Below are 22,817 nucleotides of genomic sequence, written 5' to 3'. Positions count from 1 at the left end.
CTTTTCTCTAATGTCAGCGTAAGGTTGTGTCCTCATCTACTGCTATGCCAAGCAACAATCAGCAAGCACCTGCCTTTTAGCTCCATGGCATGATGCAAAACACTGACACAGACGATGACAAGAATGTGTATATATGTACATAAACCCTGTCAAGAATACCTGACCTAAGAAACACTTCCTCTCTGCCTACGTATTTTGAAAACAAATCCCAAAATGTTAAAAGCATGTTTCAGAACAGTTTGTTCCCTGAGCACAATAAAAAAATCCCTCTGCTGTATGAAAAAAAGGTTTATTATAATTTAGGAATATGAGGAATAGTAAAGTATTTTATAATAGCTTAAAATCCATGGCAATCTCCCCTGTCTTTGTGTCGAAATGTATAGCATATGTGACAGCAGCAGGGGCTGCTGGAGTTTCTGATTCAATGACAGAACTGAAGAAATAGACAGCTTGCTTGCAGTGGCGATTCCAGTCACAGTTTCCCTGCAGGAGAGAGTTCAAAGCGCAAGCAGTCAAACCTCTACCATATTATTACCATACAGTAACAATGCAGTACGAGTTCTCGTTCCCAGCTGAGTCCACAAGGATCAGCATCATCATTTCCACTGCCATCCACCCCACTATAGGAATGCATCATTGAAATACCATGTGCTACTCTGCACAGAGAAGCCAGAGGAAAAAATGCATTTTGGTCAAAGAATATTTAGATAGAATACCAAAAGTACTCCTTCTCCTCCAAATGTTTGCTTTTGTTAAATTGAGAAACGGTATTTGTAATAAACTCTGAGTTAGCATCATATTTAAACTCTGAACTGATTCCAAACTATGGAGCATTTTGATCCAGTGCAGATTCTCCCATTTTAAGGTACATCTCCTGCTCCCTGCAAAAGCACAGATATTTCTGCTAGTTCTGTCTAGGCAGTGTTCAAGCAGTGTAACAAAGAGCACTACATAACCCAGGCATGGCCAACAGGGACCCATTTTTCAGCACTGTAATCCTACAGACTTTGATATAATAATTTAGATTGAAGATGTACCTTTTCATCTGAAATTCTCATCAGTCCTGTACTTATGGAGATATCTGCAGCAAGATGATATTCCATCCACAAAACTGCTCCATGGCACTTTCCTTTCCTGGGGAGAGGTGGAAGATAAAACCTGTTACTTCACACAGTACTGACAGCTTCACAGTGACACTGCACTACTGTTTAGGTGAGAGCTGTAAAATCATGGAGAACTCCTTTCCTTGAGAAAAAGTTGAACAGCTGAGTGATTTGGTAATTGGGCAGCAGCTTGTAAAATATTTGCAGATATGAAATCTAAAAAAGGCAAGGGAAAGGAGAGTATGTCATACCTGTATCTGCTCAAAAGCACAGCCATTTAACCAGCACTGGGTAACACGGTGTAAGTTACACTGCATATCAGACAGCACCCCCTTCACAGACCCCCTCCTGTTGTTTCTGAATTGTGAGGAAATGTTTACCACACATACCATGTCACTTCAAGAAGCAGAGGTTCTGCCTACAAACACAACTGCTGCAAAGGCAGAGACCCCACACAGGTGGTTCTGGATTTTGGGAAACCTTGAGTTTTGTTTCACGATGAGAAGCAAACAATCACAGCAGTGTTTGAGCTACACAAGCTCTAGACAGCAAAGAAAGAACCCCCAAAAACCTTGCCCCTGATTTTTAATTCTTAAACAGCATTTTAAACTTCAACAGAATTAGGGACAATTTGTAGTTACATTATAGTGAAAAATACCTCAGAAGACATTACAAATATCAAAATTGCCAGAATTATAGTTAGAAGGAAGAATAGCATACATTTTAACAGCTATCAACACAATATTTAAAGCTATTAAACACAGTAATTTATTAAACACAATAATCTGAAAAGCTAAATAGAAGCTTTTTCTGCAAGAACTCAGCAACAGGGAACAAAGACTAAAAGCATACAGTTACTTTCTCTACACCACATATTAATCGATTTAAATTTTAAATCACAGCAACAGCTAGAAAAATGTTGTTTTTTAAATACAGGCATATTATCTAATCTAATAATATCTAATATTATTGTTATAGCCTATTGAGAACAGCCACAGGAAATTTGTGTCAGAATAACTTCCACAACTTCGAGTCACATTATTAAAAACTGTCAAGTGTGTTCCCACCATTAACTATAATAGACAAAGAACCTGAACACGAGGTAAAAAAATGGATGCTGATAGGAATATTTCTTGCAAAAAGAATATTTCTTCACTGACCGCAAGAGATTTACAGAGCCCTCGGTGCTGAGACAGTGCTGGGGCACAGTCCTTCTGAAGTCAAATGTCAAAACCTCCTGGGGGTCACACAGTGACTTGCAAGGATATTCCCACAGAGGGTGAGGCTCTGCTTCCTTGGATTCCCTAAAATTCAGAGAATCCTGAAGAAAGAAAAGAAATAAAATTATCCAAAAACAATCAAAAGGCAAATAGTCCATGTTTTCCAGTTAATTACGTGTCCTTAACCCAGAGTATTTAAGCAATAAAGCTGCAAGAGGACAGGACTGCCCTTCTTAAGTACAAAGGAAAAAGTGTCCTCCGTGCATTAAACCACGACACATGACAATGGCCCTCAGCAATGAAAGGAAACCAGGCACTTTCAAAATAAAATGCAGTTTCTGCTCCCTCCAGACAAATTCTACCCTACAAGTGCCTGTCCTCCTCCACAGTGACTGCAAAGGTAATCTAAATGGCTAACTCAAATATGGACATTGACAGTCCAGCTCTAGAAATCGATACAAATAAACCTCACCCTTCCTATCTAGTTCTCAGTAGTCCATAAGCCTTTTTCAAAAGCACCTCCAAGTAAGGCAGGATTCATCCAAAAACAACTCCCAAACCATTTGATGTCAAGCTCAGAATAACATCTTGAGAATAGTTTTTTCTTTCTGAATGAACAGATGTATTTTCAAAACACAGCAAAGAACTGAAGAACTTGACAAGTAAGAAGTAACTGACAACCCAAACCCACACCACAAAAGTTCTGTTCTACAAGAACTAAGCAGTCACCACAGTTCTGAAAGACTAAAACAGTGGTGTTCTGCTCAACATACAGGCTTTCCAACAGTCACTAATTGCTTTATTAAGCCAAGTTGAGCCTTTGTTTTGCTGAGCCTTGTGCTGAAACTATTGTCAGGCTTCTTACTTTAATCATATCATCCATAGTCTGGACATCAAAACCTTCACAGATGCCACACGGACTCCGGATCCTCCATAAGTCCTGTAAACAAAAACAGGGTTTTGTTTGGCTTCATTAAAGGAAACAGGAAATCTTAATATAGTTTTAGCTGTAAAGTAGACATTTGATAGCAAGGCAGATAAAGGCTCTTTACTATCTATACATTCCTAAACCATTACAACTACTGAAAGAATTAAAAGACTGTGTAATTCTGGGAAAACATTTTTTAAGCCAGTTAATTCTTTAGCCACTGCTTTAAACTCCTCTAAAGAATCTGTCACATTTCTTACAATCTCTGTGCATAATTTATTTCAGAGCATGCATGGATTTGCCAAGATAAAACTCATACAGCCCCTGCATTTTCCCTACCCAGCACAGGTGAGTGCTCCCAGTTGCATCAAACATCTTACAGCCTACCAGACTAACACATTTCCCTTCAGCACTTCAAAGGGGAATGAAATCATTTTAGGCACTCCACACTATGTCTTTCATTGACTATAGCAACCAACTGGACAGACAGTGATTCAGTTCAACTTTTGTCTTTTCTTAGACCACATCAATGGTCTCTTAATAGAACACAAACATTCACTGGCTATGGATACATACATTAATTACCTGTTCATTCTTGCACCTAATCTCAAATGTTCCAGCTTCACATGCTGGCAGCAGGACTTCTGTACATTTAAATATATACTGTTTTAAATATTTAAATATATACTGTTATACTTTATGCCTGAATACAGCACAACTAGAGCACTCTGCATGGTATAAATGACAGAACTACCAAAGCAGATGGAGAGCACCCTGCTCCCTAAATGCAACTGTGGACGAAACAAGTTCATAACTAAAGTAATTTCATTAAATTCTTTCTCCTGGATCCAGCTTTTGCTAGTTGCTTAACCATGATGACAAACCCACTCTGAAAAGACAGAACAGCCTACAGAACCAGTTCTGCAAGACACCTGTTCACTCTCTCTGGCCAAAATCTGGTAAATGCAGAGGTTATTTTCAAAACCTCACAGATTTTAGTCTTTGAGTCTAGAGTCACCACTGAACAAAGAAGAAAATGTAAAATTAAAGCAATAGCTCTGGGAAGAGCTTAATGGAATGAAATACAAGTGAAATGTTCTACCAAAATAGCTATGTGGAATCAGCTCTGAACACAACCCTTATGAAAGGGTAAAACTCAGGCTCAGGTAACACGAATGTTACTTTACATTCTGCTACTGCATTGCTGAATAACCTTCAGTCATCACTGCAGGCTTCAGTTTCCTCATCCAGAACATGAACACAATAATGCTTTACTTCCTTACAAAATGCTGTGAGTTCTAGACAAGCAAGTCCTCCAGATGAGGAAGCATGGAATTGAAATTAACTGCTTATTTCAACCTGATTACTCTTGAGTAGTCTTAAACATCTGCCTCCTATTGCATGACTTAGATTTGCATTATTTACTCAGTATATATTTAAATTCTCTACGTTTTTGTGGAAAACTGTAAAAATGTAAAAATACAGGTAAAAACATGCATTGCAGTTGATTAGTTCCAGAAGGAAATAAAACATATTTTCATTTGCAGAAATCAAAAGCAGAAGTAAGAGAATAAGGTTAAAGAGTATTCAAACAAGGAAACTGTAAAGGAAGAGAAGGCTCAGACACAAAAACCACACAGCTGGTGAGCCAGAGGGAAGAAAAATGACAAAAAACACCCTGCATTTTTAACAGATAAACTGAAGGTTATGATTATGTGAAAATTCATCAGATTATAGGCCTTTTTTTAGGTACAGATATGTATATTATTTACTATATTCAGACTACAGAGTCCCTCACTTAAGTTACTGGCCTTTGCATATTAATGATGAAAGAACTTATTTAATTCCCATTATCATTGTAAGTAAACACTTCACAATCTTTAGTTAAGAAGTCCTTAATAGCTGAAAGAAAAGGTTTACAGCTTTGTACAATTTCTGAAAGATGACTTTTCAAATTATTTTTAAGATGTGCTCAAATTCAGAACCGTGCACAGAGGTTAAAAAAAAAGGAACATGCAATTAAGAATCAAAAACTGTTATGTTGCAGAATATCTAATTTTATAAATAACCACAACAGTCACAAGCTTCAGCAATCTCTAATCAAAAGAAATATTTTAAAACATTCAGCCCTTCCATTTTAAATGGCAGAATTACTTAAATTAATTTGCTGACAAGAGATGGCTGAAATAGCAAAACTCACCTTCAAGATATCAAATATTCTTTTCTGAGGTGGTAAGTACAAAACATATTGGACAGTATTAAAATGCAATACACTTGTCATGAAAAAATCCTAGAAGAGTCCTCATTTCAGGAGATTTGTGTAAATACCAAATGGATACTCCTACAGAAGCTCACCTGGAACTCCACAATCATCATGTGCAAAGCAGCAGACTGAGGCAGGACAGTGACATTGCTGGTGAGGTGACTGCTCACAGCTGTCCTGGCATACCAGAAATACAGGTTATGCCACGGCAACAAACTTGTACTGAAAAATGGCTCTCCCACAAGAACGGAAATCTTGGCAAAGAAAGGAGGAGACAAAAAGCGTTACAAGAACAACTCAGTGACACAGGCTGTTTGAACCTTCCAACAGCTACCAATACAACACAAGTGAAATCATCTACATCAGAACCTCTATTGCTCCAAAAAGATTTAATTACTGTATCCTGCACACACAGCACACCAGACATTCTTCTGTGGGTTCAGTCAGCACATTTTAAAATGAATTTTCCTGCAGCAATTTTGAGAGAAAAGACTGCATCTTCAGGTTGGAAGGCTTTGTAACGAGTCACAGTATTTTAAAATTTTTAATTTAATGATGTTAGTACTTTCAAAGAGATTGCCATCTTCTTGAGGGGCTGGCCAAAGAAGAACTGCAGCCTTGTAGTACACACAGTTAAACCAGTTAAACTGCCTCAACAACTGGTGCAGATTATGCAGCAGGGAAAGTCACATCCTTCCAAAAACAAAGCAACAATCCTCCCACAGTCTTCAAGTCTCCTTTAGTTTTAGTGGCACATCATCTGAACCATCTACTCACTGCACTTTGCAGAAGCAGGATATAATGGGACTCAGCGTGGTTACAGTGGCACAGCAGAAAAGCAGAAATAATTTTTACCTTCTGGTCACTACCACCCTCCTGAAATTCAGTATATTGGACAACTGTAACATACCTTTTTATCTTCGAAATGAGAAGGCTTCAGCAACTCAGGACGTGCTTCTATTATTTTAATTTTATCTTCAAGATGGTTTGCTTTATAAATCTAAAACCAAAAAGTAGCATGCTGTCTTTAGCAAAAGTCACAGGTGAGACTCAAACACACACCAAAAGAATGATTTTCTTGAAAATAAATTATAAAAAAACCACTAGCCAAAATTTTTTTTCTAAAAAATTTTTTTCTAAAAAGCTGCCTACCATAGAATCATAGAATCATAGAATAGATTGGGTTGGAAAAGACCTCCAAGATCATCAAGTCCAACCATATCTTAGCAGGTTGATATGTTGTGCATCCTACTTCTGAAGGATGCACACACTTAGAGCCAACATGAACTACTGAACTAAAGCACATGCCCTTCATATTCTTTCATACAAGTATCTAAGAAGGCAGATAACACAGAAGTTGCCTCACTTTCTTTCATTTGTACTTTGAAACATACAGGAACAACAGTCAAGAAAGATAAGAATCACTTTAACTATGAAACACTGCATATTTGGCTTCTGTTTGCCTTCAGTTCCTGTTCTGGCTGAGCCAGACCTCTTCCAACACCCAGTGTCAGCTAAAAGAGCCTCAGGCAAAGATGCTTCAGGAAGCTGTTCCCATTCCCTTCTCAGGCACAGCTGCCTCTCCTGAACAGCCTCCACTTCACTGGCAGAGCCTTCCGTGCCCTTCCCCAAGGCAGCAGCTGAAACACCATTTGCAGTGGAGCCACTGCCTGATGTCTAAGAGCAAACAGCATCCTCCAACACATTCATTAAACTGATTTAACTGCTAAACAATTGATGCAAGAACAACAAACAAAGGCATCAACTCTGGCTTAGTAACACCATGGGTTCATTTACTGCTTTAACAGATAATGGAATACTCACTTTTTCCATGACAGAACAGGACACACCAGAGTTTTCTATTGTAAACACCTAATGAAAACACACAACAATTAGTCAAACTAGCTTTATAGTTTTTAATTCAAAGAAGATGTTAACTAAACAATGAAGGAACACTTTGATGCCCCGGTGAGCACAGTTCATAAGAACCATGCATCTATTCCACAGCCCACTGTCACAGACCTTTTTAACAACTAAACACCCCAAATAACTGCAGGCTAAATAATTCTGTTTTCACAGCCATACAAGAAAAAAACACCAACAGAATGCAAATATTTTATTTTCCTTTTCTGAGATGTACAGAGCACATTAACATTTGCTCTAGGCACACCTTTACTCCTGAACAAATGCAAGCATTGTGCCAGATCAAGCTCCTCCAGCAGTGCTCAGTCCTTGTGAGCACTGTTTAACATCACCAGACTCTATCAGCTGCAAAGTGCTCAGAAGCCTTTTGCAGGAATAAAAAAATAAGTTTTGTTTTAATTGGTGAATAGCTAGGCAGTATGCTACATTCCCCAGATTATGTTACATTACACATTCCCAGATGTTCAGTCCAACTGTAACAGATTTTAGGTGGAAGAGCCCCATGACAGAACACATGAGTAAGGTACATGCACGTGAGACAGCCAGGCAGCTCTCAGCTCTCATTTACACACAGACTCAGGATAATAACGAGCTGGAAATGAACTATAGAAGAGAAAAATACCAAGCTAAAATGTAAAAATCTGAGAAACAGGATGAAGTATTGTACCTGCTTTGCTCCAAGATAGTGAGCCAGCACAGGCAGCAGACTGCCATCACTGATACAAAGGCAAACACTATCTGTGTTCAGAACCTACAGAAAATAAAGAGTCATGTTATTCCTGTTCCAGATGAAAAAGTTTTCCCCACTTTACACACTTCCATATAAAATAAGGGTAAAAAATGCTCATGTAGTCCCCTTGGCTTAGATTTGAGAAAGTTTGCACAAAAATGTATTGGGTGTCTTTATTCAACTACCAATACTACTTCTAACAAATACACAGAGCTGCTATAAGTTCCTATACAAAAATGGTTGCTTACAATTTAAAACTGTAAAACTAAAGTTTTCATGACAAAAACATAACTTAGATCTGCTGATTGAAAAAAAAAAATACTTGGTGAGCAAAGTCCTCTGCAGAGGAGAAACAAATTCCATAAACAATTTCTGTAAATAAAACAATATGTGCATCCATCACAGAAGCCAAAAAAGCTCCAGGCAACGTTCACTCACTGTCCTCAATGCCTGGATGTACTGCTGGGTCCGCTCCTGGTCGTTCAACTCCCCAAAGCGTGCTCTGTTCCACAGCAGGTGAGCGTGGCACCTGCACACCGGGCTCTCAATGCCCACAGCTGCTTCATTCTCCTCTTGGCTGCAAGAAATGGCAGTGAACTGTTAACCACAGCATCAGCGACGTGCAAACAGCTACAGGTGTGCATGCTGGTGAGTGCACATCAGTGCATACAGACTCTGCTGTTACCTTCTCAAAGTTACTCGTTCTTCAATGACGTTTTTGTAACTTTGCATTTCCAAACCAAGAGAGGCCAAAAAGAACCAATTTTAACCTTCACAACCAAGAAACCCACCCACTTTCCCACAAACTGTGATGGTTAGCTCTTTAGGCTTTGTTCTTTTAGAAAGAAGTTACTCGTTTGGATTCCTAAGTAAAAAAGGCATAGGAAATTCAGACATTTTATAGCTAGCACTGATTTTTAAAAATGTTAGCTGCTACTGTCATCACAACCAATGTGATTAAGCTCCTTCTAATCTGAGAAAAAGGAAGCAACCTCAAAAAGACAGTGCTGGCTAAGAAAACAGAAAATGGAGACAGAATTATTATTATTTCACTTCTTCACCTACATGCCAGCTCAGCTGAGCTGTATTTTAGGATTTCCAGGAATCAACCCTGAGTGGTTTTTGTTCCTCTGTCACAGCATGCCACAAGGTACAAGGCAGGACCTTGCCATCCAACTGTGTTTTCACATATAATGTGTATTTTGCACCTGTGCACTGCCCATGAAGCAGCTTTCCACAATTTTCTAGTCTTTAGGTTCTTATCTTGCTCTTCTACGAAAACAGCTGCTCTAAGAGCAGCAGATACTCAAGCCTTTCCTCCCCCCTGAGTTGTTACCTGGCTTTCTGCAGTGTGTACCACACAGAGTACTCGTCCCGACAGGCAGTCAGGTGCACCTTCTCACCCTGCACGACCGGCTCCTCCTTGGGCAGGAAATACACACACTGCATCCAGTGATCCCTCCACTGAAAAGGGTCACACACAACCTCTCAGCAACCCATGCATAAACAGTGAATGGAAAGCAAACAAACAGCGGGAAAACAACTGGGAAGAGTGGGCACAAATCTGAAGGACTGATGCATGATTGACTGAACGAATCCTGGTCACATCAGCAAGGCTGAATAAAGACCAATAACATGTACTGAATAAATGTGCTCTGTATACATTTCTCACAAAATAAGCCTGAGACCACTGGCTTGCTCACTAGCTAAGCTTCTATTTCAACCACATGAAAAACAAATCCAAAATTGCTTTGCATTTATTGATGCTGTTTCACCTCTGTAGTTCACTGATCTTAGAAACCTCTATCAAATACTGACAGGGACCTGTGGCTGGAGCCTCGTGCCCCAAGTGAGGTCACTCAGTGTCACTGCACTGACAGGGCAACTATTTTGTGTTTCAAAAAGCCGTTTTTTGCACTGTAAGTATTCCATGCTGATTAGCCATTCTAAGCTGACTGAAGGCCCTGAAGCTTGATAGTTTCAAATTTTATTCTCAAACATGGTAAGTACCAACAATCATTTTGTAACTTCCTTTTGACCATGTTCATCCTACTAGTAAATACATTCATGCAAAACCACAGGAATCTGATGTAATAGTGCTCACCTGTTTCTCTAATTATCTAGTATCAACCCAGTATTTTCTTACACCAGCCTTTTTTTTTTTTCTATGAGAGTATAAATATGTTACCATAAACTAAACATTTTGGAAATTTAATAGAAGAACTACACAGAGGCAAATCACAGCATGGATAGAGACCAGTTAAAGAAAAAAATATATGGAAATTTTTGTATTACTTCTTGAAAGTAAAAGAAATAACCGTATCTGGAAGATGGCTTCAGAATTTAAGCTTTACATAAAGGATTACTTTTAAAGTTTAACATTAAAGAACACCTAAAATGGGTACATAATATAGTTAACATGTCTACAGTTTACACATTTAGCATCTTCAAATACATTAAACATAGCAAAGTTCCTAAACAATTTAAGGGAGAGCTGCTGAAAACACCCAGTAAGGCCTTTACTCAAGACAGTTGCTCATAGCCACGTGACAATGGTGTCTGAAGGCTCAGGATTTTACCTGCAAAGCAGAAGTGGGGTTTACCCAGTAGGGAGCCATCGTGCAGTTTATCATCCCAGAGGGGTCCATGTCAATGTCCCACCAGGAAAGAACAATTTGTGCCTTCCCAGATTTAACAGACTCCAGCTGCACTCTATAGCAGGTTGAAGCACTCTGTACTGGCTTACTGAAATCCACACTGCAGAGAGGCATAAAAATTGGAAAAACATACAGTACATCAGCCTGCAGAAATTCTCATCAGCTTCCTAAGCTGATCACAATTTCTGTGAAAGGACAAAACAATGTCTGCCTTACCTGAACATTGTCACCACATCACTAAGGGCACTGAAGTCGCTTGAGGGCATCTGGTTCAGTTGGATATCACAAACAGAAGGAACACCTGGACAGTTCTCCATTTCTGAAGGGGGAACAATAATTTTTTCACCATCCTCTGCTTCGACATGAACGGGAAACAGTTTGTTCCAGGCCCACATTCTTTTGGATTCCACTAACTGGACATACACTGTTGCCCTGTGAGGCACTGCCTCACATCCTTCCTGAGTGGTCAAAACAAAGGGTAAATACATTCAACAGGTCTGACTTATTAACATGAATGAGAATTAAAGCAACTGAAATGCAAACCCATATAAAGAAAAGTTGGACTGGGAGCTTTGAAATCTTAAAACGCAAGTTATTTTGGAGACTTTTGTAACATCAGAGCATCTGTCTCTCTGAAATACAATCAATGTATCTATCCTGTTCCATCTGGTTCAGCAAGGCCAGATACTTTATTAACCACACAATATTATCAGTTTAACAGCCTCACTTAGATTTGCATTTCCATTCTCATTCTGAAATAAGAGATCTATCTTGAGCTTCTCAAGGCAGAAAACTAGTAGGCTATCAGCAATAAAAGAGAGTTGGTGATTGCAATGAGAAAATAAGAAAAACAATGGCTCAAATATTTATGCAATGACAATTTTGTATGCATGTTTAAAGAGTAGAAAAGGTACAAGTTGTCCTAACAATCCCACTAAGAGCTAACCTTGATGTCCACCAAAAAAAAAAGCAATGCCCGGGAGGTGAGGCCCATCAAATTTACAAGAATTTAATTTTTTTAAAACACCTTGGAACAAGGATGTTATTAAGGAGAGCTTCAAATTATAACCAAAAGACATTTGTTCACCAGCAAGTGTTGGTTTCAACACAAAGCAGCTGGGTGCAGTTTCAGAGCCTGTGATCTACAAATGAACTCAGGTACCAGGAATGAGCCCAGTAAATTATTCACTCAATAAGAAACACACAGCTGATGGTGTACTTACCAAGGGATGCAGAAGCCCAAGTATAATCTCTTAGTCCAAAAAACGGCAGAAGGATTTCTCTAGGGATAGATGTGACACACTATCATTTTCTGCTTTCTTACCTGTACAAGATATTTGTGTGCGTGCTCATATGTCGGTAAAGCTCCTTCTCCTATCAGCTCTGTATCAAATAACTCTGTGACCAGGATGTTTGCACGACATTCCATATCTCCATCTAAAAGGTACAAATGTTGTAATATTAAGCCTTTATGTAAGTCTTTCACGAAAATGCTATCCTAAGAACACAAGTAATTAAAAAACTTATTCCTGTTAGAGAATCTGCTGAAGACTGCAAATAATTTTCATTTAGAAGTCTACTATGAAATACAAATGGCTACTGAAATATCACCAGAACACTTCCTTTTGAAGTAAATTTCCAGTATTACTTTCAAGAGTAATAGAACAGTTGAGGTTGGAAAAGACCATCGAGTCCAACCATCAACCCAGCACTACCACCATGTTCACAATTAAACCATGTTTTCAAGTGCCACATCCACCTGTTTTCTGAACACTTCCAGGGATGGTGACTCCATCCCTTCTCTGGACAGTCTGTTCAATGCTTTACAACCCTTTCCATAAAATATTTTTCCTAATATCCAACCCAAACATACTCTGGCACAACTCGAGGTCATCTCCTGTTGTCCTGCCACCTGTTACCTGGGAGAAGAGCTCAACCCCCCCAATTACAACCCCCTTTCAGACAGTTGCAGAGAGCGATAAGCTCCCCCCTCTGCCTCCTTTTCTCCAGCCTAAAAAAACAACCCTGGATCCCTCAGCCACTCCTCAAAAGACTTGTGCTCCAGACCCTCCATGAGGATTAGCTGTTCTAATTACAGACATATGGACAATAAGACATATTCCTTCATGGTTTTCAGGCACTTGCCAATTTTTTAAGCCTAGCCTATTTTTCTCACCTGGGCCAACTGTGACTTCAGTGGAGTGCTTCTTGATTACCTTAATCTTGTCAGAAAAACCATTTTTCTCCACTATCTTCACAGCAGCATTAGCCATGGGCCTGAAAACCTGTGAATCACAAGAGTATAGCAAAATGGTAGCTCACATTAGCTTTCAAAAGTGAAAGGACACCAGCACAAAATGCAATATATTTAGTTCTGAAACAACTCAACAACTTCTGTATCTTCTCCTATGTCTGAAGCCCAATACCATGAAACAAGACAGTGAGCCTTGCTTGAAAAATTCATAGAGCTCCAATGTCACTGTTACAAACTGAGTATCTCCAAAAGCTGCTCCAATTGAACTTTTGAAAGACAAGAACACATATGAAAAGTATTTTAGCGTTCACATTAAGCAAACTTATTTATTTGGAAAAATACATATATGCATCAAGAGAAGCCACAAGAGACTTGCACGTGCCCAAGATAATATCTAAATAAAAAAATGAACTCAAAACAATCAGCACTGAAATAGTCACTGAAGTATGCCAAAAATCTGCTTTTACTAACAGCATAAATGCGAAAAGAATTTTTGTTTCCTTCACAGCAAAAATAACAAAATGACCAAGAATATGCTGAAAGGGTTTAATATTCATATCCAGTTTTTAAACTCAAAAATTTTCAGTGTTCCATCCAGTTACACAATTTGGCTACCACACTTGTGGTCACTTTGGAAACCAGCACAAACCTCTCTGATGGCTATGTGAAAGAGGACTGTCCCTGAAAAACGAACATCAGCTAAAATTCTAGAATAAAAAAACAACATAGATGTCTACTTGGGTGGAAATCCCCCAGCACTCTTTCAACCAGACCCTATAGACAAGTGGATCTTCTCTTTGTTTCTTTAATGGCATCAAAAACCCCCTAAACTGGCCAAAATGTTCCTGGTATTATCCTTAATATGAGTAATGGCTATTAATGACAATCAGGATGTTTCTTAATTGCCAATAAAAAAGGAGATGCTCTATCTCATTGCAGAGAGACGGAAAAATCAGTTCATGAAACAGCCTCTTTATTACAATCCAGTTGAGGTTATGATTAAGTGGTCTGAGAACCCATCTCCAAGAGTTAAAACTTCTAAAGATCAGCAATATGGTTAGAAAATACTGACGTTTTTCAAAAGCACGGTTAAAGCTCTATATTACACCTGATTTTTGATTAAAAGTAGAGACAATGAAATACTAGAAAACTTGACACTTTACAGAAACTGTCCTAGAAATGAAAAATATACCATACCTTTTCAACTATGTTCTTGTAAGACCTAGGTGGTTTTGACACATAAAAGGCTTGAGTTTGCTCTTCAGCCACCCCAGAAAATAACAAATGCATCCACCCCACTGATTGTGCAGACAGAACTGCACTGAAGCTTGAAAACGCAGCTATGAACACACATGCAGCACATGTGCAACCCCTAACAAATGCTCACCTCAACTGCATAGCAGAAATCTGCCCCAGCTGAAGCTGCCATCATGGACAGGAGTCCTGTGCCAGTGCCTATGTCCAGAACTATTGCTTTCTCCCCTCTTTCCTTCACCCTGCTCACTGCAGCACGAATACCTTGGTAGTACTTCACATTCTGGGGAGAAGAAAAACCTTTTATCCATTTACACTACCACAACTTTATAAGCAGAGAAACGCCTACAGACATTCTTTATACCTTACAGTCACACCAAAGCCATCTCCAGCAAAAGCAAGTGTATCTGGTGGGATCGGCCCACTTAAAGTACATCTAATTAATCTTCACGTTGTCACTGGTCAATCAGCTATTCATACCACATGCATAATTTCTAAATGTGATACATTTTCTGGAGCAAAAAATACTAAAATTTTCCCCTGCAGCACCATTCATATAGTCATAAACTGACTCTGACATTACAGGAGCTAAAGTATCTTGGATTTAGGTTCCTCTCTTCATCTGCTGAAAAATGTTCATCCATGAGAAGCAACATGTGTAAATAGTGGGCTTTGGTTACATGCCATTAAATGGGGCTACGAGCACACCTGCATCAAAACAGGATAAAAACAAATGGTGTCCCCTGTCAGCTACAGGATACACACTGAAATATATACCTGTATTTCCTTTATAATAGGCTATCGTTAAGACAGTCCTTTCCAAATGGTTTTCAAGCCTTTCCAAAGATTACACTACCTTTGAACACAATACATTTGGAAGGTCTGCTGGATTCCTTTCGGAACAATTCTAGTTAACCCTCTCCATATACAGAATTTCACTAGAGTTGTTTTAATTACTCAGACACAATTTGCTGTCTCTACACAGTTTATTAAATGCTTGATCCCACTGATGTATCTTAATGCAATATAAATTCAAGACTCATTGTGGAGGCACCATAAAAGTCTTTCAAAAGGTTATTGATGGAATGATTGACTAAATAACTAGAGCAGAACATTTAAATTAATCCCTCCAGACTTCAACATGCCTGCAAACATAGTAAAAATACCACAGAAGAATAAAGAGAATTTTTACAGGAGTGTAAGTAAAGTCTAAGAAGCCAAGCTTCACTTCAACAGCCCTGCAAATTTCACCTAATGAGCTCTGTCATAAACGTCAAACACAGAACAGCAAAATCAGCTGCTGAACGTAAATATGTTGTTCAGTAAACAACAGAACACAAAAGTCAGATGTAGGAAGGCATCTGTTGATCCAAGAGCAGGCCTGCTATCTTATAGGGTACAAAAATGTGATCATTTAATCTTTCAGAGAAACCTATATAATCATGCAGTGGCAGCTATTCAAGAGAAAGGAAATGGCCATTCAAAAGCTTTTGGCCTCCGTACTTACTCTGTCTTTATCGTGAAGCATATCTGCATAGCGTGACCTACAAAAACAAAACTCCAGTCAAAATATTCCGTACTGCAAAGCACAACAAACTGCAGGATCTCAGAGAGCCTCCCTTGTTTCCTCTTACTAAGGCAACTGGTCCCCATGGCCCATAAATGCACAAACAGCTGACATGCTCTTTGAGCATCTGAACTATCTACCAAATCTAAGGAATAACATGATTTCAACGACGTGGCCATCGACATATAAATGAATTAATTAATTGCTGACACATATCCTCCCCTCAGCAATGGATCAATACAGAGATTTAAATTTCTCTGCTCCCCATTTCTTCATGGGTTGCACTACTTAAAAATACCCCAAAATCTAATCTTTCCACCTACTCTGGCTGTTATGTTAAGCTCTTAAAAAGTTAGTACAGTAACAGATAATTGGCATTTTTGCAATTTGACATTTATTGCATTGGGATTTAAAAGAAATTTAGTCAATGCATTTTGCCACAACTCAGTCATTGGCAGTATGAGGATCAGCACCTCAGAAAACATTTTAAAAAGTTTAAAAGGAATCAACTTGGAAAACAGTTTACAAAATTCTACACTGACAGTTCTGCCTTGTACAACACCAGGCACATTCGCTGACATTGAGGCTATCCTACAGTCTGTCCAACTCACGCTCTTAGAACTTCTACAAACATAAACCCCAAAACTGACACAAAAACAAGCTGGGTCTGCTCTTTTGTGGTGGCTTTAGGGGAACAAGCACCTTTTTCCATCATACCTGGCAATCTCCTGGTGGTAGTCATAGTCCTCAGCCTCCTCTAACCACTCCATGGCACCAGTGGTTGGATTAGCTCTTCCACAGAAGGTCTTCATGACCAGTCTCAACTTGTACTGTATGATTGATGTATTATGTGCAGTTTTGCTGCTTTCACTCAGTAATACACCAGACACTGGCTGTGAAAAAAACACAAACCAAACACAAAACTTCCAGTGAAACCAACTGGAACTTTAGCCATCCCTTGAGCTCTGGTACCTGTTACACGGGCCTCGGACAGAAGCCGCTTCACGCTTTTTCTACAACGGTGTTTAAAGCTAAAACGCGTCACCCAGTCCCGCTCAGGACTCAGCCCCAACACAAAATCACCTCAAGGTAAATCCTCGGGGAAAACCCCTCCCGCTCCGTCCCGGGGGTCCCCACATACCCCGTGCCCGAGGAGGGCCGTGCGGAGCCCGGGCCGAGAGCCCGCACACCCCCGGGGCAGGCCCGGACCCTCCCGCCTCGGGAGGGGCAGCGATGGGGGCAGCGAGGGCGTTGTGTGCCATTCCCCGAGACAGCCCGCGGGCCGGGCCCCCTCACGGCTCCCTCCGGCACCTCCCGCCTCTGCCACAGCCCCGCCCGGACCGGGCCCCCTCACGGCTCCCTCCGGCACCCACCGACACCACCGCCCCGCGTGGACAGCCCCCTCACGGCTCCCGCCGGCACCCACCGACACCACTGCCCCGCGTGGACAGCCCCCTCACGGCTCCCTCCGGCACCCACCGACACCACCGCCCCGCGTGGACAGCCCCCTCACGGCTCCCTCCGGCACCTCCCGGCTCTGCCACAGCCCCGCGCGGCCCGGGCCCCCTCACGGCTCCCGCCGCCACCGCCGCCCCGCGCGGCCCGCCACGGCCCAGCAGCGCCCGGAGCCCGCCCCTTCCCGCCGGGAGCCCGCCCCTTCCCTTCCCCTCCCTTTCCCTTCCCCTCCCCTGGGCCATGGCCTCCGCGGCCGTGCTGCGGGTGCAGAGGAAGCGCGGCGGCCCCGAGCCGGCCGAGGCGCTGCTCCTCGCCTGCAAGCGGCGCCGCCAGGAGCCGGTGGAGAGGAGCCTCTTCAAGCTGGTGGCCACCGTGTCCTCCAAGGTACCGCGGGGCGGGGGGCGGTTTGGCCCAGCCGGGGCTCTCTCTGGGTCTGCCGCTGCTCCCCGCGGCTCTTTCGGGGTCCCCTGTGGGCTCGGCTCTGGAGTAGCGGCGTGTCCTGGCCGTGCCCGAGGCCGGCGCTGCTCCTGCCGGGCAGGACCAGAGTGACGGGCACTGCACAGGGACCGCCGTGAAAAGCTGTGTTCAGCTTTTCGGTACTGACACACTGTTCCTCACGTAGAGACCACAGAACAGTCAGTAAGTGAGGCCTGAATGTCTGCTGTTTGAGGTGCTGAAGCTCAGCCCTACAAGGATAACAACTACCGTCCACTATCTGGCCTTATATACCGAATAAATCTGGGATGGCTTGGGAAATGACCTTTGCAGGACACTGTAAAGGATATTTTGCCCTAAATTCAGGTCCATCGCAGTCTTCCAAAGGCATTTGTTTTTGTTTGGACGGTTATTCCATACCACAAAGTTGTTTAAAAATCAAATTGAAACAGTCTTAGAACTTTCCTTCTATATCTTCTGCTCTTTTCCCCTGATATCAAGTGAATATTGATTATTGTGTTACTTAAAGCAATTGCAGAAGTTAACTGAATGTTAGGAAGATTAATGCTGCAGTTCTTATTGCACTCATACTAGTAGTCATTAATCCCTTCTAGGAAGGAGTAGGACCTACTATGTTGATAGTGTCGTTCCATTTCTCTGCCTTTTTGCTCCTCTGCTCAGAATGAACCAGTTCAGAAATACGTTAAGGATGCCATCACACGAGACAAAGCAGCTCAGAGTCTGCGGCCCTCTGTGGGAAGCACTCAGAGAATCATTCAGGAGCTCCGTTCTTCCAAGCAAGTGAAAAGGAAGGAAAACCGCTACCGTGTAATAGCCAGCCATCGACCTGACTGCACTGAGACAGCTGCACCTGCTGCAAGTGCTGAGGCTCCCGCTGATGGGGACAGGTCAGACTCTGGAGCAAAGGAAGATGCTGCACAAGAGGAGGGTGGTGCTGTTGATAAGAGTTCGGACTGCTGTGCGAAGTTCCAGTTGTTTGATATTGTCCAAGAAGAGGAGATGGTGGGAGACTCCAGCATAACCTCTGCAAATTCACAGGTCAGCAAATCAGCTTAGTGTTCTTGAAGTACTTTGGTATCGCTGTCCAGTGGTATGTGTGGGCAGAGTGCTGTGGGAGTTTGTTTGCACTGTAAGTATTCACTGTTTAATAGGAGCCTTAACTAGATATTTGGAAATTGGAATACTGTACAGAGACTAACTTCCATGAGGATCCTTAAGTGCACTGATGTTGTTTAGACGGACCGTGGAGTGGCTGCTACAGGCAGGGCTTTACCACCTTGCTTTTTCTGTGCCCTGTTCATTTCCCCTTCAGTAGTTTCTAATGAACTGGTCAGTTGTTTTCTCTTATTACCTGAAACATGTGCTACTGAAACATGCACAGTCCCACAGTAATTGGGAAATTCCTCAGTGTCTTTCTGTTCGAGGTTGCTCGTGGTGTAAAAGCATTCCAGTAGGAAAGTGTTTTGGTCTCAGATGGCAGGATGTCATGCTTAGTTAGCTGCAAAGAAAACTGGTGGCTGTAACCAAGACTTTGTCTGCATGAACTGAGTGGAAATAAACATTTTTTATTTTTTCTCAGCAGAAGATTGATCCAGATGTGATTCTCTGCAATGCAGTAGAGATGATCCGTGAGCGTTTAAATGTTTCTGAAGATGCTAAAAAACACCATGACAAGGAAGATGAGTATGTTTATGACATCTACTATAAGGAAACATCAGCCCCTGGTTGGATTGAAAATATCCTCTCTGTACAGCCCTACAGAGAAGAATATGAGTGGGTAAGGGTGTGGAAAAAACCGTCTTTCTTAAATAGAAAGGTCGCAAATAAATGCTTTAAAGCCTGTCATTAAGAACTGCCATGCCAAGAAAGGTCCTTTGAGGTAAATACTACACATTTGCTCAGTGACTTCTGCCTTAGGCCTTTGATAAGTGCTAGTCATGTGTTCCTGCAGGTTACTGTTCATACAGGGAAATCATGATATGGCAGTGAAGACTCAGAAAAATCCACCTGGTTTCAAACTGCCAATTACATTTTGGCACCCAAATGTAAACTTGAGTAATTCATGTCTCATTTGTGATTAGGAGGCAGTAATTAAAATATCGTTAATATGTCTGAGTGGAAAGAGGAGCAAGGGGGGCACACAACTTTATCAGTATTTCAGGACTTGGCTTTAACCTTCAAATGAGATACTTGTTCATAGTAGAATTGTCCTTCATTGACTGTGGAGTTAGGAAGTAATGTAAGCTTCAGTCTTTTGTTCTATAGATACTGTGATCAATAGATTGACACATTGGAAACATGAAGCTACTTTTTCTTTTCCTTGATCTATAACACTGCTGCTGAAGTGAGTAGCATTAAGTTAGACATTAACATTTAAATACTGAAGTGGAACATGTGAATGTGCAACTCAACTGATTTTTCAGCTAAAGCGTATTTGAAGTGTTATGGTGAACATACTGACAAGTCCAATTTTTCTGCAATGTGCTTTGTGTAACTGCAGATTTCCTTATGTCATCAGTGAGTGCCTCTTGGCTCTTTCTGGTCTGTATAGTATTGCATAGGTGGATGAAAACCCACTTAACATTCACTACAAATACAGACACTCAGTGTTATGTTTTGTGTTGCCATGCAGGTGAATGATGATCCTGTTCCAGAGGAAGTATATGAAGATGAAGATGATGAAAATGATGAAAATAACTGGCGTAATGATTATCCTGAAGAAGATGAATTCTTACCTGAGGAAGATGGAGAAAAAGGTACACCTGTAATAAATGCTTTTTCCTTTCCTGCTGTGCCTGTATAAATCTCATTCTTTTTACATACTCAAAAAGCAACTAAAATGAGCAGTGCTAGGACAGTGTTCTGCTCTTAAAATGGGTAAAATCTGCTTAGAGGAAGATTATCTTTCTTGGAGCTTGAAGACTGTTTTTGCAAAGTCAAAATTAAGAAGTCATTTTCAGATTGCTGCAATTGCAAAGGATTGTTTGCTTTGAGAAGGAATCCACGACTTGGGTCCACGTATTTGTGAAATGCTGCCTCTGCCTTCTCAAGTCCCCATCCCAGAGTACTCCAAGCACAACTCAAACCTCACCTAATACAGAAGTTGTTCAGACTTTGTTAGTTCCACAAGAAGCTTAAAATAGTCTGATTAACTTATTTAACTAAAAAGAAGGGATAATCTACTAGTGTTGATGCTCTTTTTGTAGAGCCTGAAGAGAGCTCCAGTGATGAGGACCAATATTACAGGAGAAGAACGTGGGACAAATACCGACAGGAGGTTCTACAGGAATTTGGATACGATGAGATGGAAGATTTGGATTCTGACTAACAGTTCTTTTTTGAAGATGAAAGGTTTACTGAAGATGAAATTCTCCTGCTGTAGGAGAACGCACCATCTGAACAGCCACCTTCAGCTGGTAAATACTGAACAGAGGGGTGTGAGTTGACAACACAGATTTTTCTTCGAAGCCCAAGTGTTGTAGTCTTTCTGCCCACTGTGTGTACTGAGGTTCTGAAGGAACTTTTTTTCCCCAAAGCTCCCTGCCCAAGCATTTGTACCTGCAGTGACCATACCTCCAGGTTATCCATGAAGGAACTGCTGGCAGCAGCCCTAATGTGTCAGGTTTCACAAGAAGATCAATGTGTCTGCCCCACTGGCAAGTGGAAGTCTTTGAGAAAGGCACTGTCCTAGTGCTTTCTACTGTATTTGTTTCTGAGTCTCGACTTACTTTCTTTACAAGTGTTGGAGAATATGAAATGCCTTGACCTGTCCATTACTCTCCCAGTAGTTTTACTGTTGGAGTAGAACAATGCATGCTTAAATTGTAAATAAAAATGTTTTGACTAAGTTTTCTGTACTCATTTAAAGATCATAAGAAGCTGGTACAGCAGGACCCACGCCACTATCTTAACTTGCGTTTATACACCTTTAAAACAATGTAATCCTACGTGTTTGAACACACAAAGTATTTCAGCACTATCCTGCTCGAGTCTGTAAAGAATAGCTGATAGGATGTTACATCAATGTCATGCAAGAGCTTTAGGCTGCAGCAGGGACTTTAGGCCAGTGAGTTCTGACTGGTAAAGTCCAAGTAGTGGAGGCAAAGGGGTTTTTTGTTGGTTTCAGAGAAAGGTTATCTGGCCACAGATAACCTTTGTTACCTTTGCCACAACCTGTGCCTGTTGAAGCTATACTTGCTCACTGGACAGATGTCTCAGTTTGGATGCTGAATTTATTCCAACCATATGCAAGATTAAAAAGCTGGATTAAAATAGCTAAATGATAGTTTTTAGTTGGCATGTAACTTCCTCAGCTAGAATGTAACTATCTTAAATCCCAATGCTGCTTCATAAATGTATCCCAGGGCTCCATTTCATGTTAGTCTTCACCATCTACTACCATGTGCCATTATCTGTACTTTCCAAGATAACCTTAGTCATGGAGTCAGTGCAGAAGTGCAAATATTCCCACTTGTTAGTTCAAGTGGCTGATGCAAATGTGGTGCACCGCTGGAAGTGTGCATTGCTTCAGCCAGAATCTGATTACAATATTTAGTTCAACTTAAATGCACAAAACAGTACCTGTGGCCAATCTCAGATCAGCTGAGCGAGACGTTCTGAGCTAAGGTAAAGATGCCAGGTATGTTTCTGAAGTACATCTCACTCTTGTAGCCAAAGAGGCTGGCTGCTTCTTGCCTTTCACTGCACTAAAATTCAGTATTAAAAATGTCCTGCTGTCAGCCTTACAGCTGTGGAATTACAAATACTACTCATTAGCATGTCTGTGATGCAGTAGTACTTTCATTTTTATTTCTGCTTTCTCTCCCTGCTGCTTAGCTTTCAGGATCTAGTTGTTGCCACAGAACTTCTGCTGCTGAGGAAAAAAAAGAGTAATTTCTTTTGTGAGGTGGTCATTTTCTGGTGAACAGCACTGATATTAATAAGGGGAATTTTCTGACTGCTAAGGTCACAAGGCTACTGGGTGTTCACTGAAACAGCTCAGAAACA

The 22,817-nt window shown here is 41.0% G+C and overlaps 2 protein-coding genes across 2 annotated transcripts; one reads left to right on the top strand and one right to left on the bottom strand.

Annotated features, from left to right (window-relative positions):
• Nucleotides 1-273: 273 nt before the first annotated feature.
• Nucleotides 274-17,137, bottom strand: PRMT7 (protein arginine methyltransferase 7). Its single transcript, XM_027906277.1, is given in 17 exon segments — nucleotides 274-483; nucleotides 1,038-1,134; nucleotides 2,264-2,424; nucleotides 3,189-3,263; nucleotides 5,607-5,768; nucleotides 6,425-6,514; nucleotides 7,339-7,386; nucleotides 8,105-8,188; nucleotides 8,606-8,744; nucleotides 9,474-9,631; nucleotides 10,747-10,924; nucleotides 11,041-11,282; nucleotides 12,149-12,261; nucleotides 13,001-13,109; nucleotides 14,466-14,615; nucleotides 15,840-15,876; nucleotides 16,617-17,137. Coding segments are annotated over 17 exon segments (2,094 nt in total). The 5' UTR covers nucleotides 16,712-17,137; the 3' UTR covers nucleotides 274-327.
• Nucleotides 17,138-17,579: 442 nt separating this feature from the next.
• On the top strand, nucleotides 17,580-21,247 carry SLC7A6OS (solute carrier family 7 member 6 opposite strand). Its single transcript, XM_027906276.1, has 5 exons — nucleotides 17,580-17,738; nucleotides 18,471-18,848; nucleotides 19,393-19,587; nucleotides 20,443-20,566; nucleotides 21,017-21,247. The coding sequence occupies exons 1-5, from the start codon at nucleotides 17,595-17,597 to the stop codon at nucleotides 21,136-21,138; spliced, it is 963 nt and encodes a 320-aa protein (XP_027762077.1). The 5' UTR covers nucleotides 17,580-17,594; the 3' UTR covers nucleotides 21,139-21,247.
• The last annotated feature ends 1,570 nt before the right edge of the window (nucleotides 21,248-22,817 follow it).

This window comes from Empidonax traillii, unplaced genomic scaffold, assembly GCF_003031625.1.
Source record: "Empidonax traillii isolate 1590-97213 ecotype Southwest subspecies unplaced genomic scaffold, ASM303162v1 scaffold1268:size140479, whole genome shotgun sequence".
NCBI classification, from domain to species: Eukaryota; Metazoa; Chordata; class Aves; order Passeriformes; family Tyrannidae; genus Empidonax; species Empidonax traillii.
The sequence above is the reverse complement of the archived record's forward strand: the minus strand, read 5'-3'. Positions and strand labels throughout refer to the sequence as shown.

What these genes read in the sequence shown, in the direction of transcription:
- SLC7A6OS (XM_027906276.1), top strand. Translation starts at nt 17,595, where the DNA reads ATGGCCTCCGCGGCCGTGCTGCGGGTGCAGAGGAAGCGCGGCGGCCCC. An exon ending in TGGCCACCGTGTCCTCCAAG is followed by an intron (nt 17,739 to 18,470) that starts GTACCGCGGGGC and finishes TCCTCTGCTCAG; the next exon opens with AATGAACCAGTTCAGAAATA. An exon ending in ACAGAGAAGAATATGAGTGG is followed by an intron (nt 19,588 to 20,442) that starts GTAAGGGTGTGG and finishes GTTGCCATGCAG; the next exon opens with GTGAATGATGATCCTGTTCC.